General features: G+C 43.6%; 1 protein-coding gene across 1 annotated transcript; it reads left to right on the top strand.

Annotated features, from left to right (window-relative positions):
- Positions 1-441: 441 nt before the first annotated feature.
- On the top strand, positions 442-15,685 carry LOC119389984 (YEATS domain-containing protein 4). Its single transcript, XM_037657473.2, has 8 exons — positions 442-592; positions 1,743-1,881; positions 5,892-6,011; positions 9,139-9,205; positions 10,073-10,167; positions 11,279-11,371; positions 13,915-14,002; positions 14,540-15,685. The coding sequence occupies exons 2-8, from the start codon at positions 1,819-1,821 to the stop codon at positions 14,734-14,736; spliced, it is 723 nt and encodes a 240-aa protein (XP_037513401.1). The 5' UTR covers positions 442-592; positions 1,743-1,818; the 3' UTR covers positions 14,737-15,685.
- Positions 15,686-16,979: the final 1,294 nt, after the last annotated feature.

Here is a 16,979-nt window from a genome sequence, read left to right as displayed (position 1 = left end):
ATAAACTCGGATACTGACGTCAGTCAATTATTACTCGGAAAAGTGGTCCAGGACCCCTTTAACAAATAAGTTCAGAGAGTTTGGCACATGTCTGCCATTTGGATTTGGTATCGGAATGGTATCGAAATAGCCTTGTAATAAAATTCACGTTGTAGTCAACGGTGCTCGCGCAAGCGTACGTCGCTGACCTCTGGCTCTGGCGGTGACACTAGAAAATATTGAGAACCAGGAAGAGGCGAACCGCGGGTTACTGGACTCTCATTTTAGTGACACGGGCCGACCACATGACTCTGGAAAAGTAGCGAGAGCCAAAGCTGCACCGCGAAGCAACACGCTGGGCGTAACTTTAGCGACTGTGTATCGTTACCTCTAGGTGTACCAGACAGCGACTGATTTTTAAGAACGCAGACGCTTTCCTCAAAAATTTTCTTCGAGCAAGCCAGCGTGTCGACATACTTTTCCACGATGCTGCGTTTCGTTGCTTTCGTTTTCCATCTGTAGTATTTCACCAAAAATAGCCATTAGCAGCAGTGACCAACCGGCAACATTGGGCAAAATGGCGCTGACCGTGGATTTTTTTGCGGTCCCGTTCGTAAGTTGCGTCGTTTTGTTCTGCGGTATTAACACTGCTTTGGCGTTGATTTACTTGCACCAGAAGATATAAACGCTCATTCAGATCATTGCTATGCTCTGATGGGCCTGCAGTGTTGTGCAGATAGCAGCTAACGTGTGGCGTTGTTTAAAATTTGGCGGCGGTGCGCTGCATGTAAACACTGGCTTTGTTTCAGTTCCATACCTGACGACTTCACATATCTTTCAAGATCTGTGCTGAATTATTGCTATCCGCACGCTTTTCATTCTCGTGAGGACACCAGTATGGGTGTAAGCAGCACGTGTGTTTCGAAGTGTTGTAGTAAAAGCTAAACCCGAATAAACGTCCACTGTACCTGAACCGTAGACGAACCTAGATGAACAAGACTTGTTTGTTCGGTCTTATTCATTGAGCTGGCGTTCAGAAAAGTGGGTTTTTGTGTATCCGCAACAACGCAATAGTAAATGGCTTGAAACTCAATGCTTTGCTGTCACAACTGAGGTTCGATTCATCAACTTGCATGTCCTTGCTCGGCGCCGTCTGCTAGGAAATCAAGAGATTCGATAGAAGCTGGTATTTGTGTACCTGAGAAACTTTTCTCTAGCAGGAGCTATGACCGGCGGCAATTCAGCCACACAAGTGCGCCATAAGCGTTACTCCACGGTTCAAAAATATTTTTTATTTTTGCCGTAGCACTTTCTACCTACTCCCCCCCCCCCCCCCCCCCGACGATCTACAAAATAATTAGACCCACGAAATCGCTTTACTGTCACCTAGTCACCTAAACAATATTAGAAATGTTGCTGGAACATGTAGGACAACATATATTTTCTGTACCCGAACCACAGTGACATGTGTCTTCATTCTTTCTTATGTGTAAGACTTCGTATGTAAGTCATCTCTATGTGGTGTGTTCCAGCCCCCCCCCCCCCCCCGTAAATATGGGCTTGACAGTATTCTAAAGTAAATAGCGCTCATACAGTAGGTTGACTGCTCTAGAAAACACTGTTGCCTCTGCTTACCTGCTAGACTTCCGCCATAGTTATGTAATTTTTTTCTTCTTCTTGGCAAGCTGACTGTACAGCATCACTTGCATTGCTACAGTGAGGGTGACAAGGTGGCCATGTATGTTGCACCTTTTTTCACGCAGATGTGATTCGCGGGGCACAACTCCGTGACTGCTTGGCAAGGGCAACTCTTTCTTCTCGACGGTCTGGTACCGTGGAATGGCTGTCGCCATGCCAGGCATCGTTCCAGAAGTTGTTCAAGAACCTGGTGGAAGAGTGAAGGTGCTTAACTCACTGTGTTCACCTTCTGTCTGGAACCCGTGACTCTTTCATTAACGCGCAATTCGAAGGTTGTGGGTTCGGATCCCCCCTGCGGAAAGGGTCATTTCTCGTCCACTTTCATTAATTTCAAATTATGTCACAATTGCTACACTACAGTTAAAAAGGCAACAATTAACATCCCCTATCCTTTCCCTGTCTTAATTGTCTCTTAGATTCATTGGGTTGTGTCTATCGGGGAGTAACTAACAGTGCAACAGAGAATATAGACAGTGAGAAGAAAAGGACACAGCGCACTATCAGCACTGTATCCTTTTCTCGTACTGTCCATATTCTAACTCTGTTGCGCTGTTAGTTATTGACGATGAACAGCTACCAACTAGCCCAACTCACAATTCTGCTTCAGATTGTGTCTAACTAAAGAACGAGCCCCTAATAAAAAATTTCATTCTTTCAATAATGTGTGGCATCTGGACATGTATAGCTGCTTGTTGGGGTGGCACTCCTCAAAATTTTTGCCGTTCTGGCTTCTTTAGCCCTGGATTTCACAACGATGAACTCTTTTTTCACATATACTGCATTGTTTTGTAAGACTTAGCTGGAGCAGAAGCAGAATCAACAGGTATAGGGATGATAATGATCACCTTCAAAGCACATTGGTACTTATTCCATCAGGCACATGGCTAGGTATATTATTTGAAATTTAATTAAGTGTTACAAGCTGTGCAATGCACCATCGTGACGTTCTACACTCACATGGCTTGAGGAAAGTAGAAAAAGTCAACGCAGATAGTTAAACAGAATTCATAGCAATGAAATGAACACAGGACAAGAAGACGACGGGACGAACTGTCATGTGTTAATTTCTGCGCAGTGTATTCTGCTTAGCAATGACCAACCAACACGCCCAAACCCTATCTCTTCTAAAATGTGGATGGTGACGGAACTGCTTGATCAAGTTGAGAGGGCTTGCAGCATCGTGGTTACCCAAAAGAGTCTACAACCAGTTTGATGGATGTATCGATCATTGATGGTGCAAGTACAGATTTATGCAGTGCGACAACTCGCTCACGCTTGCACCTATGTACACAGATTGAAGGGACAACTGAGGAGTGTGTGGTGAACTCAAGAAGTGTTGGTCATTAGCTGGTAATTGAACCAAATAGCTTCTTTTAGGTGATTTCGAGCTTGTCAATAAGAAGTGCATGGTGAGTTGGACCATCGTCCTGTTCCATCATGCTGTGTCAATTAAATATGTATGTATGAGTACACAGAGAAGAAAAAGGAGGTTGCAGAAGGAGGATTGTTGACATTGGCACCATAGCTTTTTCCCTCACTCATCACTAAATGTGTTGCTTTTCTTCTTCTTTCTTTAGGGTGATAGTAGTGTTGTAAAAGTTCATTCAACTTACAGAACTTAGCAAATGGTTAATTGATACAGTGGGAATAAGCAGCGGTGGAACAAGATTACATATTTAGAGAAGTTAACTAAGAATTGTATCGCAAGTCTTGGGTGATAAGTCAGATGACCTGGATGCCTTTTACTCCTTTATTAACCACTTAGTCACCTTCTTCATGAAATGATCCACATTCTTTTAGGTGACTTTTTTATTTTACAGTGTTCATATGATTTACCAATGTGCTTGCAATATTCATGGTAGCTACAGTAATTAACAGAATGAGTTGTGCAAGAACTTGAAGGTGGATCAGTTTTCAAGCTAAAAAAAACTGCCTCTTAGCGTAGTGCAGTGCGGCATACCTCTCAGTAGATAAAAAGCTTGCTGAGGCCCTGGAATAGACCATTTTCAAGCAATCCCCGAACCCCCCGCGGGCGCGCGAAGCACTATGGGAAAAGTGTGTACGGCGAGCCCGCCGGCTGTTCCGTCGCTCGCTGCTCGTTGGCGCTGTGGGAGCACCAAACGAAAAAAACGCGTCGCTGATGGCTGACTATTATTAAATCCTAAATACTACACGTCTGAACGCACCTGCATGTATCTCTACGTATGAAATGCGAAAGGAATGATGCAGTCAGTGTAGGTGTTACCGAGCGGATGTATACCGGATGTAGCAGTTAAGCGGCATGCGAGTTGTCACGTGCCGATACATGCAGTCAAAACGTGCTATTGTGAGCAATGTGAGCTGGAACACCGAATTCGTATTTATTCAATGATTACTTGTTCACAAGCCGCTATGGCATTATGCCATAGCGACTTGTGACCGGTTTTAACCATACTGTAGAGGTGTTATGGTGTTCAGATATAAGATGATTATTTGATTTTAATTGACAAGTCACGCGATGCACAAAGAAGTGAGCACATTCTAAACGTGTTTAAAGAAAAAGGAAAATGGATGGGACTAGAATTCACTTGCGAGATGCCTTACTCTGATAATTGGCAGTTTCTTGATTCATGTCTTTAAGTTTCACTGCGGATCATGTCTGCGGGCAGTATAGTCCGCGTTCAGCGAAATCGGTGTTTAATTTCGCGTCGTCGCATTAGAATATTGTTAAACGAGGAATCGTGATGTCATGGTTACGCACGGCATTGGAAAAAAACTTGCGCACATATAAGATGAGCAATAGTTTCCAGCTGCAAAGTAATCGCCTTAAAGAGGCGGGATATCCTGCGCATCCTTGCATCGGTTTGCGAAAATCGGTTCTCATGGCAAAGAAAGATTAATACGGACGTCCTACATCCGTGAATAATGAAGAAACTAGAAATATTGCAGTTATTCCACATATTTATAAGAAGTCGCATGGCCTGAAGAATTTAGTGAAGCGATGTGGGGTTGAAGGTTTTGTTTGCCGCCCCAAATAAGCTTAGTCGCATTAATGTCGCCAGGGTTCTTCAGGGGGCAAAGAAAAATGCGGTCAGAGGCATGCCAATTGTTTTGAATTGTTTTGTCAATTGTGTAGGAGTTCACCACAAATTTCTCTTTCTTGTATCCACATGTACATTGGCCAGACTGGTCGATGTAATAACATGCGCCTCAGCGAGCGTCGAAATTCATTTAATGGAGCCATGTCATCTTACATCGCTATGTCAGTCATGCAAATGTAATCCCATCTTCGAAAGCACAGTAATTTTGTACCATCAACCTAATCAGACAACGCGAGAAATTTCGGAGGCATATCATGTTACAAATAACGCGACACGATGTGTCAGTCAACCATCTCAGTCATTAAAACACAAGGAATTCAACTTTATTAATCGACCGTGAACATGCGCCTTGGTTCTTTGACTATTTGTGCCTCATTATGACATGCGCAATGCACCCCCATTATTGTATATATGCTTTTTTTAATAAACTTTCAGTTGTGGGTTAGTGCTAGATGGTTTGTGCGTTTTTCTGCTTGTACTGCTTTTTTATTTCTTTGTTCTAAGCATTATTCCAACTTGTAGTTATAGTACCAACGAAGGTTAGTAGGCAGTTATCGTTCTTTACATATATGGTGCGAGCCACGCAGTGAATGTATCTCATTTCCCCAAATGCCGACTACACGATGTCCATAGACGTTGATTCCAATTAAATGCATCTGCGAATCATACACCGCTCCTGCACTTCACAGGCAACCGAGTTGTGTTTTTTTTTTTTTCGTTTATGCCGTAAGGCGCACCGGTGCAAAAAAAAAGTAATAAGTAAAAGGTGCCGCTTCTGAGCCGCTCAGCTGGTGCAACAGTGGGACAGATGGAAATCGTCGAGAGGCCGTCGCAGCTAAACACTGAACTTCGTGATTGAATTGCACAGTCACATGTTGCACCTTGCCAAATTCACTGCGTCTAAGATGTCCTGGCACGGCGCAAACGCAAAGCGACAGCGCGAGGCCCGCGCGCTCGTCGCGGCGGCTGCTGCGGCGTACACACTTTTCCCATGAGCGCTTGCGCGTCCGTTGGTGGCGCTCGTGTGCTTGAAAACGGTCTATTGCAGCTGGGACCATTGCCTTTCAAACAGGCGGGTGCTGTAACTAAAATTGAAAATGTATTTCACTGTTTTGTGTTCTCTTTAATTTTCAGGGGTTGACCATCGTTAAGCCCATCGTGTTTGGCAATGTCGCCCGTTACTTTGGGAAGAAACGAGAGGAAGATGGCCACACACATCAGTGGACCGTCTACCTGAAGCCATACAAAAACGAGGTATGGGCATAGTCATCATTTGTATGACCATTTGAAAGCTGCTGAATCTAATGTTCAAGTGATGTATTTGGCAACATGTGCTGCCCTTTACCCAGGCATAAGATGTGTGTATTGCAGTCTACTTGGAGCTACAAAAATAAGGGAAAGCCAAGGGGCTTAATTCTTTTTAGTTGCGTTCATATTAAGGAAACGTACATTGAAGCAAGAGAAAGTGTAAGAAAAGTTGTGTTTTTGATTGTACTGTATCACACCATCAGTCTGTTTCCTTAAAGGGACACTAAAGGCAAATAACAATTCATGTCAGAGTGAAAGGTCAATGTGTGAGAACGTCTAAAACATCAGTATTATCAACAGCAGTGCTCTACCAATCGAGAAATTAAGGTAAATGTAGGACATGACATGCACCACGAGTGAGACATTTTGGAAATGATCCTGATGACATCAAGAGTCCCGAGTACAATTAACCACTAGTAATAAAACTAGCTGCGATAAAAAAAAGAATGTTCCGTGCATCACAAGACGTAATAAAATGCTGCTTGTTCGTTTCTGTTTGATTTATGGAAATAAGGACCTCTTGGTGTTACCATGGGGAACGGCATGAGGGGTTCAAAAGTTCTGTTTTCGCCGAGCTGCGCTTCGCTCACGCGGTGGCGCCTCACTGGTAGTTTCAGTATCGCGTACTGCGGCGTGTGCTTGGCTCTTGCTATTTTCGCACTGTTGATACTCAACTTCTGTTGCTGGTCAAGCTAAGCTCCGTTACAGTGAGCTATACAGTTTCAGAGTCGCTAGTGGCTGCGTCTTGGCAAGGTTGATGGCCGTTGATGTGCAAGACACCGTAGCATCGGCTGCCGGGCAGTGAAGGCGAGCAACGTTGTGTACGGCAACTGCTGTCAGAAGGCCCGTTCAGGCGGATGGTTTAAAGTGTGCTAACGCCGTGCGGACCACTAAATCATGATTTTCTTTCAAAATAAGCATTTCCTTGGTACGAAACAAGCACTACGAGGTTTCTGGAACGCTATTTCAACAATCAACGTCGACTTAATATTTGCCTTTAGTGTCCTTTTAAAGACACCTCAAGGGGTTTTTACATAAGTGGTGGGATTACAGTACAGCCAGGTGAGGCCAATCAGAAAGATAATTTGTTGCATTATCGAAGAAGGTTGATGGAATAGTGATTGCTGCAATGTTGTGGTAAAGGCCCTTCCACTCTGATGCTGTGCGGGGAAAAAATGAAGAGGAATATGTAATGGTGCGGGGACAGTTCATGTCCGCCACGATGAGGAGGTATGCGGGCATGGGGAACGATGTAAGGTGGATGGCCGAGATCACCGTAGAAATAACAAGGAATAGAAGAATGAAAGCGTGAGGAACAGCTTGCTGCAGATAGAAGCTGCATCATCCATACCGTGTGTAGTGCTTTACCTATTAAACTTCTACGGCAGTCATTGTCTCACACACTTTTATGGCTATTCCTCTGTGTGTACAGCTTTGTGGCAGCTTAGCTGCTATGGAGGTGCTCTGCCGGTCATGAGGGTGTGCGTTCAATTCCCGACCATGGCAGTCGCATTTCGTAATCATCCTCAGCTCCTGTTTGACCTATTTGATGTCCACTGCAGGATGAAGTCTTCTCCCATTGATCTCCAGTTTACATGTCCTACAACTTAGGTGTAGCTGATTATGCTTCATTTCTGTAAACTTCTTGATATTGTCACCCTATCTAACTTGCTGTCTCCCTTGGCTGCGTTTTTTGGTCCCTTGATATTCGTTCCGTGGCTCTGACTGGCCTCCGGCTGTCTGCCCTATGCACTATGTGGCCAGCCCAGGTCTATGTATATTTTTTAGCTGAATGTCAATTAGAAGCACACTTAGATGGTGACAAAACTTAAGAATGCTTGTGTACTTAGATTTTGGTTCGCATTGAAAAAGCCAGACTGTCAAGATTCATCCGGAGTCCCCCTCTACAGCTTGTCTTATAATCTTACTGTGGCTTTGGCATGTAAAGCCCCTAAATTAATCGAGAAGCAACCGAAAATTAATGCAGGGAGTGTGGTGCCCCTGAGAACCATGGCGCTGGAGGTAAAACTTCTTTTGAAGCGCATGTGCTGTTTAGTATGTAAACTTAGGAGTACGGCAACGCTTCGCTTCAGCAGCCACGCTCTTCATGCAGCATGGCGTGAAATGCATACACAAAATACTGCTTGCAATCCAAAAAAGGCAGGAGTCAGGGGAAGATGGAAGCTTGAAGAGATGAAAAATTCGTAAACAGGGGGTGCTATTCAAGGCTGCAACTTTTAGTTGCAGCCTTGAAGAAGAAAAGTCCACTTGTCGAAATGCCGACTCCAGCACACACCCTGTTTGTGAATTTTTCATCTCCTTGTAATCCACCCATTTGATCACCGGAACTCACAATGACTTCAATTGATTGCCTTCATCTTCCATGGTGGTAGCAGTGAAACTTGATTATGTGAAAATTGTAAATAAATATGCTTGCTTATGTTGAGGTTCAAAATAAATGGTGTATGGACATGAGGTTGTAAAAAGTGAAATTTGTTATTTAAATAATATTGTTATATTGGAGTTAATTGTATTAAGATTTGGCTGTACTAAATTAGAGCTTCAAACACTACTTGCTACAGCTTTACACTTTTAGTTGTTTGCTCGAGGCGAAGAAACGTCCAAAAACACCGCAGTTCTAGTTCAGGTCTTGAGAAGCTGCCTGTTGTCACGACAACCAGCTCACTTCATGCCACAGTATTTCGAAACCTAGAGGTGCCAGACTTGCAGTAAACTGGTGTCATTCAAAGGGGCATCACTCGCACTAAGATGAGCAACTGACTATGCACGGCAGTCAGTAGACGAAAATAAATCTTTGGATATGTAAGACTCGTCACTTGTGCAAGCAGGGTTAACCCAGCGCTCTCCAGTGCGGTGCCTGTCATGTAACACGTTGCATGTTTGTTACCTTTGATGTCGAGCCCGACTTAACTTGTGCAGTTGTTATTATCAAGCTTATCGAAAAGCATCCTCTGTGACTCATAACTGATAGCTTAAGCTCATTTCGCACACTGTGACAAGGAAAATAGGAAATTTGACATACGTAACAAGTTTTGTGGATTTGTATCTTCAGGACATGTCCACCTATGTAAAGAAGGTACACTTCAAGCTCCATGAAAGCTACCCAAATCAGAACAGGGGTAAGTGATGCTTCACAGTCTTTTTTTTTTTTTTTTTTTTTTCATATTATGCTCAGGGGGCTGCCAGAATACTGTATTAGATTAAAAATGTTTTTTACAGTGCTAGCTTTTAGGCAGCCGCCTACTTGATTTGGAAATTCCTCGCTGGAGTTATTGAAACTGACAGACATTTAAGCCAAGGAAAGCATAGGGGGACATTATTTGTGGCTTCTTGACTGTATTGCAATGATTCTCACTTAAATTGAAAGAAATTGAAGTGGACAAAAAATCACCCTTTCCGTCTGTGGGATTTGAATGCACCACCTTCGAATTACGTGTAATTACACGTAATTCGAAGGTTGTGGGTTGGATCTCACCGACGGAAAGGGTGATTTTCGTCCACTTTTCAATTTAAGTGAGAATCATTGCAATACAGTCAAGAAACCACAAATAATGTCCCCCTATGCTTTCCTTGGCTTAATTGTCTGTTGGTTTCATTAGTTGTGCATAATACGGAAAACTAGCACCTCGGACAATTTCCCTACTTTCGCACTTGCTGGAGTTAGTTGCACAAGTACTTGCGTGACACAAGAAAAATATTTTGGGCTTCTGGTTAACACTAGTATTTTAGTAGCCTCCCTCCTTTTGCAGCACAAGACTCTGTAATTATGTAGTTCATCTTCACACTAAGCAAACCTCATGTAAATATTTTGCATCAGTTCCTAGCTTTTGCCTTTCTTGCACAATTACGTTGCCCATTCAGCAGCCAACGATCGAACTGATACATAAATAATTTGCATCGTCACAGAAAAGCATTTCTTATATTATTCAAGTTTCAGAAGACAACATCTAGTCTTGCTTTTCTTCTTTTCTTTTTTTGCAATGCAGTGGTGACAAAACCGCCATACGAAGTCACAGAAACTGGCTGGGGTGAATTTGAAATTGTCATCAAGATATACTTTATGGACACCACGGAGAGACCGGTAAGCAAAAAAAAGATTTATTCAGGTCTCGGTGCACATGTTGGTGCAGTGCTCTACGTGTAATTCGACTGTTTCTGAGCTGAAAATTTATTCTGTTTGAAATGCAAGAACGTCACGAAACGTGCAGTAAGCAATATAAAGATTGCGCTGCACTTGGTCACTCAGAACTAAGGGGTGTTTGACCTTTTTACTTGAGCACAAAATTTTGTTTAACTTTATAAGTTTCTCTCCTTGTGTTACTGCTTTTGCTGTATATATTTGCCTTAATAATATATGAGGAAGAATATGCATATTGACATGGGACAAATTGACAAATGCAAGAACACGTGTGTACCTAGGTTTAGGTGCACGTTAAAGAACCGCAGGTGGGCAAAATTAGTGCGCTGTCCAACACGATGGCATGCCCCATATGATGTGATAGTAACTAAACAAGTAATCGTTACATTTTATTACCCCTTTTTTGTTAGCTTGGAGTGTTAGGCAACTCTAATAACAATGATAATACTGTTTTACTTTTGAAAAATACATAGTTAAAAAATTTGGACCTGTCAAAGTCATTGTTGCTTGAGTAGCAGTGTCTGGCAGTTGAGACAGTCCAAATAACACTTGCTATAGTATGCCTATAAATTATGCACAATGCTTAACATTTTATAGAAGTTTGGAAAATATTGTTAATGTGCTATTTTGTCAGTGTACCTGAATCATGTAATATTTTGCACAAACTGCTGATAAAATTTGTTTACATGTGTCGATTGGGTTTGTTGCTTGATTCCCTAAGGTACGCCGTTTGTATTCCTAATTAATAAACCGCTCAGATTTCTATTTGCCACCTTGTATTACTCACAAATATTGTTTTTTTTTTACTTTATGCCAACGCACTATAAACAGTTGGTTCATCATAATAATGTTGATGAACCGATGCTTATATCGTAAGGAGGATAGCAAGACAGAAATTAATTTCCTGGTGCCGATCTTGATATATTACAACAATGCATTTGCCTGTGCCCACGTTCCTTGCAAGTCCTAGCCTTGTGTTCTTTATTCATAAAACATGGTAACCTTGTATTGGCCATTTCACTGATGAATTCACCCATCTGTGCATATAAATTAGGTGACCGTCTACCACATCTTGAAGCTCTTCCAAAGTGAAACCAACATCATGCTTGGGAAGAAGCAGCTTGTGACGGAAATGTACGATGAACTGGTGAGTGGTAGAATTTGTGTGGGTGTGTGCCTTAACACAGCGAAGCTGGTCAATTTGAAGACGCACAGGTGGCAAGAGTGCCCGAAGTTCGTGCTTAAGAACTCACGGTGAAACCTGGTATGTCCCGAAGTGGTGCTCTGTTGGACTGTTCGCTGGTAATTCTCGATTACACATAAACCCGGCAGTCTCCACAATTCCGTATGTATTGCCGCCTCTGTCTTCTCTACGCTTCGGCATACTTTGGGTCTTCCTCCTCTTGTCGACGCTTGTGAATTTTTCATATGTATATATACACGAACACATACAAATGCATGCACGAACATATAGTATAAAGTATGGTCGAACCACCCCCCCCCCCTCCTCCCCCCCCAAAAAAAAATTTCTGGCTACGCTACTGGTACAGCTGCTCCTGGTTGCTGTGGTGACACGAGACTTGGTGAGCTTTACCGGATGGAGCACAAGTTCACTGATAGCTTAAACGACTTTGCTGTTTAAAAAAAACTTGAATTCTATGCAGTTTCTATAATAAAGTTTATTCCTCCTCCTACTCTATGCAGTTTCTTGCGCTGGCATGGGACATCGCATCTCTGCGGAGTGGTGTGTGAATGACACTTTGCTAAAAGTGTCGTATACAATTTGTAAAGCCACAGTGTCTCGGAAACAGACCTAGTGCGCTTAAGACACTTTCAACAGCAAAACCACTATTTGAGTGCTTTGCGTCGCACCCCACTACCCATGCCAGAGAACAACACCGTTGGCATTACTGTGGCAGGGTACAGCTGCTGCACAAACGAAACTGAAACTGTAAAAGACACCTGTAGATAGTTCGCTAGATAACACAATCCACTCAGAAATCTGTATTTCCCATCATTCCTATGGCGGTTGAACGATCGCACTGCCAGATTGCCTTCTAGTTTTATAGTACGAAAATCTATGTCAGACGGTTAGTGCAAGCTTTCGTTCTCAGCAGGGTAACGGACTCATTGCCCTTACCTTTCCCTCTCTCACGTAGAAGAAGATAAAGTCAACAACCTTATTCTGCAGGCTTACAAATCGGCCCTCGGCCTTCCCCAACACACCTCAACTGATCGACTCCCCCACATGGGGGTCCACAACACCCTCGCAGAACTCACCGAAACTCACCGCTCGGCCCAACTCGAGCGGCTTTCTTCCACCATTGCTGGCCAGCGCTCTCAGACATCCCTGGCTACTGCCTCCTGCAGAACACTCACCCACCCCGCATTCACCATCTCACGGTACATCCCATCCCCAAAGATATGCACCTGAAGCATCACATTGGCTTGCAAAGCACCCTACACCATGCGACTGGATACAGGTCATCTCTTACGCTTTGTCCCCATCCTTTGCCATAATCTGAAGTGAACGACAGCGCGTACGTGGACAAAGAGAGAACAACAACATGAGCACTGACTAACAATGTTTTTCTTCATTGCTCCAAGGCAATACATATATAGAAACAAAAACAGTCTGTCTCGCATGTGTGAGACCACACAATCAAATCAAAACAAAGGTGATGAAAGCATCTTTGTTGTTGTGATGAAAACCTTTCTAATCGCGAGCCTACGAAGCGCCTTCTAGGTACATGATTTCCCTTTTGCTTAGAGATATGAAAGCCATGCTGACGCATAAAGAACCCTTTTTGTGAATTAAGAATGCTTCCTCTATCAACCACACACTTTCTTGACGATGCCTGGACAAAACCCTACATGCGCAAAATTTTGTTGAGCACCCGCGGGCTGCACAGGGAAGAGCCACATTGCTCCCCTGCTTCTGGCGAAGATTGTTCTCGTGTTCCCTGAGATGCGTGTTGAGGCACCGACCGGTCTGGCCGATGTACATTTTTCTGCAGGACAACTGAACCTCCTACACAATACATGCAGCACACTCCACAAACTGATGTGTGTGTTTTGTGCTGCACATGTCCTTTTTGGGTCCTCCCCTATTCACAAGTCTGCAGATTGTGGCAAAGACTGCAGTCTGCAAGTCACTGGCTCAGTCCTCGTAACCTCCTGTACGGAGGCCGAGGAGGAAGCCGTTGCCCTGGCCATCTCTTCCACATCTGCCACACACATCTTCAGTGATTCCAAGACTGCCGTCCGCCACCTTTGCTCGCAGATACATATCGGGCCCAGCCTCACGCCCTTTAGCTTTATATGGCCAGCAATTATATAGCCAACAATTTCAAATGCTGAATTCACGAATTGGACAGTCATGGCCGTTCAGTTCATGTTCTAAATTTACAATGTTTGAACACCCCTGCTTCTTCCGTCATTGCAAGCAACACGTGAATTAAGAATGGAAACGCTGATCTTTTCTTTAGCATTCTAGGGAATACAGTACCACCATTATGCTGTACAGCACAAGTACAGCAATGATACTGGCAATGATTACAATGATGATTCGAGCACGTTGCCCAGGAATCATTTAAGAGTGACCAAGCTTTTTAGTCGCATGTTGTAGTTTCAGTTCCTCTGTTCAATTCCAGCTAAGCAGCTGATGAGAAAACTTTACTTTGCTTGCAGATATTTTCTGAACCCACAGTGATGATGCAGCAGCTGCTAACAAGCACAAGGCCACTTACGGTGGGCCCATACAAACACGAATATGACTGTGAGTACAGATACCTTGACAGGGGAGAGTGTGTGCGCACAATGTATTGTGCCATTGAAGGGAGGGGGGAGTGGTTGGCCTTTTGTAAAACTGGCCATGACTTCATGCTTATCGCTACGGCAGTGTGTTTATTGTGGATGCTACAAGAAAGCTCAAGTTGACTGTGTTATTGCACGTAAGCAGGAAATTCTTATCGGACATCTCTTATCCAACCTTGATTAACTTTACTGTTGCAGTGCAACAGCAACGGATTGTTCTCACAGAAAAGGGCCGTTTAACAATGCATACAGGCTTTAAGCTTGCACGCAGAGACTCTTAGACTAACAGCTTCTTTTGTTGAGTGGTAAATGATACTTAATTGAAGTTAACTTCATGTTAGCACAAACTTGTGTTCGTTCATCTTTGCTTTCATAAATTCAAAGAACATTCTGAGGTTTCAAACCTTTCTTTTCCTGATATTCTGTGTTTTGGTATTTACTGTATAGCAGAACATAATTCCAAGGTTGTTTCATGGGGAATTCTCATGCCGTGTTTCAGTCGAAGAGAGGAAAGAGAAGTCGCTGCATTCCATCCTCCAGGCCAAGAACAAGATTCGGCTTGAGGTGGCCGACCTCAAGGAGCGTCTCAAGGTGGCTAGGGAGACTATCGACAAGTACAAGTCTGAGATCAGCAAATTGGAGTCGCAAGCTGATGTAGACACTGGCGGAACGACCACCCCTGGCGCTGCATCCTGACAGGCTTTTGTTGCATAAGAGTCGGGTGTTGTTTTCTGCGAGTGGCAGTGCGTGCTATGGACAGGGTGCATTGGTTGGCTGGAGTCAAACATGGTTCTCTTTTAGAGAGCATGAACACTGTGACATGTTCACATGGTTGTCTCTTTTTGAAGTTGTTTGTAAGCCAAGAAGCTTGTTTACACCCTCCTTAAGCCACTTGAATGCTTCCATCTTTTACATCATCTTTTACTTCATGCAAAAAAAAGACACATTGCTAGGCGTTCAAGCTCTTTTAGCTCTGCAATTAACGACTCTGGATGCGACCAACCTTTGCTTCGAAAGAACATGCATTTAATTTGGCCTAACAATGTTCCAGTCAAAGTCTCATGCCTTGAGTAAATCATTTGTGGGTACACTGTTGATACAATTGCCCACATTTCTTGCGGTACGTTAACTAGATGCCCTGAGGTACTGTAGTCACCACTGTTCATCTATATCTAGCTGTATCAGGTACATTATAAGATGTATGCTGAAGATGCTTTACTTTATCACATGTGAGGTGTGTAGTTAAACTACAGTAAATTATCAGAGCAAATGTCTATGCCGACGCTAGGGTGCAGTCTATGGCCAGATGAATGTAGAAGCTTCGTCATCAAACGCCAACTGAATGCTGAAGCTACAGAACATTCTCGTGTTGTTGTACTGGGCATGACAGGATATTGCTGGAGATAGGGCAAGTTGTTGGGTTTATTCTGAGAGCGCACTCAGACGTGTGCTGCAGCCAAGTTGTCATCAGAATTGATGTCTGTCAAGTCTTCGATGAAAGTATTTTTGGAGTATGCTCGTGTGTTTCATGCTTTCTTTGCATTGAATACGAGTCTTAATGAGCAGGAGAGGAGAGGCTCAACCATGAATACAAATCTTTCACTTGCTGATGTTTCAGGGCAACAGAAATAAATGTGGAATTGTGCTTTCCGACTGAATTTATTTGTACCTTGAGGTAGGGCGCGTAAAAACTTCCACAACGTTGGCACTAACCACCTTCGTTATTTACAAGCAGAATGCATCACTGTGTGGCATTAACGGCTAATCCTTAATTTGAATAACCCTGGCATCATTGTCGTGCATGGTGTGTTCACAATTGGGCACAGGACCTGTCCTGGCTGTTTGCACTTTAACGATGGAGTTAGCAAAAATTCCGAATGGTCCTGATCCCACCTTCTGTTTTGTTATGTCTGTGCACATATACATACTGGGAATGGCAACTGAAACTGGACCCTGCAAGGGCTACTATGGTAAATTATTTAAAGTGCTTTGACGCTTACCTCCTTTCAGTGTTTCTTCAATCTCAAACGTCTGAGGTCAGTGGTGGACTGCAAACAGCTGCAGTCTGCATAGGCTATAGTGACATGGTCTGATGCCTGGTAAAAATGTCCCACACGTGCGTATATTTGCTCAGCAATGAAGAAGCATACTCTGCAGCCACATTGCATGTGCAACACAAGACACCCGAGGTGAAGGTGGCCGCTGTTACTGGCTCCACCTTGACTGTAACGTTGCCCAGCCTGTGTCTGCACCCACGTTGTGTGTATCTAATTATCTGTTTTAACTGGTGGGGGTTCTAGTCTTCTACAATCCTAGAATTGTACAGCCATATACTACCCATAATCGCGACCACCAAGAGCAACGCAAGTCCACCACCACCTACAACCCAGACCATTGCATGCTCTGGTATGGTCCGTCAGCGTGACCTTGCCATAGTAATTAGCGGCACTGATGACCATGAAGTTGAAGACTGGTTGTCATCTTATCACTGTGTTAGCCTTCACAACAAATTTGATGACAACACAAGGTCGACCAGTCTCATTCTCTACATGGGCCAAGTCACTACCGGCGTTTGTGTTGTCTTCTCTCTTGTGTTCGTGTTTGCATGCCCAGCCTTTGAACTTGAGTACTAATCAACTAGCTCAGCTCTCTGTTATTCTACTCACTAACCTGTGGTTTCAAAGCAAGAAAAAGTGACATCCAAAGCTGGGCAGCATTCACGATCAAGCTCTGCTGTTTTGTGCCGTACTATGGCTCGCAAGCCTTTTGCGGATGAGCATCTGCAATCTCGATCACCACAGCCCTGTTATAACTTTGCCAAATAACTGGAGAATGTTGCCGGCCTGTGCAAATGCAACAATTCATCGATGACTGAGGCAGAGGACACATTTCAGATGCTGCTTCTGAAAAGCCACCATACAGTCCTTGAAGTTACAGTG

Source organism: Rhipicephalus sanguineus, chromosome 4 (genome assembly GCF_013339695.2).
Source record: "Rhipicephalus sanguineus isolate Rsan-2018 chromosome 4, BIME_Rsan_1.4, whole genome shotgun sequence".
NCBI classification, from domain to species: Eukaryota; Metazoa; Arthropoda; class Arachnida; order Ixodida; family Ixodidae; genus Rhipicephalus; species Rhipicephalus sanguineus.
Note: the sequence above shows the minus strand (reverse complement) of the source record. Positions and strands in the feature narration are given on the sequence as shown.

Coding starts and splice junctions, on each gene's coding strand:
- LOC119389984 (XM_037657473.2), top strand. CDS start 1,819: ATGGCTGTCGCCATGCCAGGCATCGTTCCAGAAGTTGTTCAAGAACCT. Junction 1,882..5,891: donor AACCTGGTGGAAGAGTGAAG/GTGCTTAACTCA, acceptor TTTAATTTTCAG/GGGTTGACCATCGTTAAGCC. Junction 14,003..14,539: donor ATACAAACACGAATATGACT/GTGAGTACAGAT, acceptor GCCGTGTTTCAG/TCGAAGAGAGGAAAGAGAAG.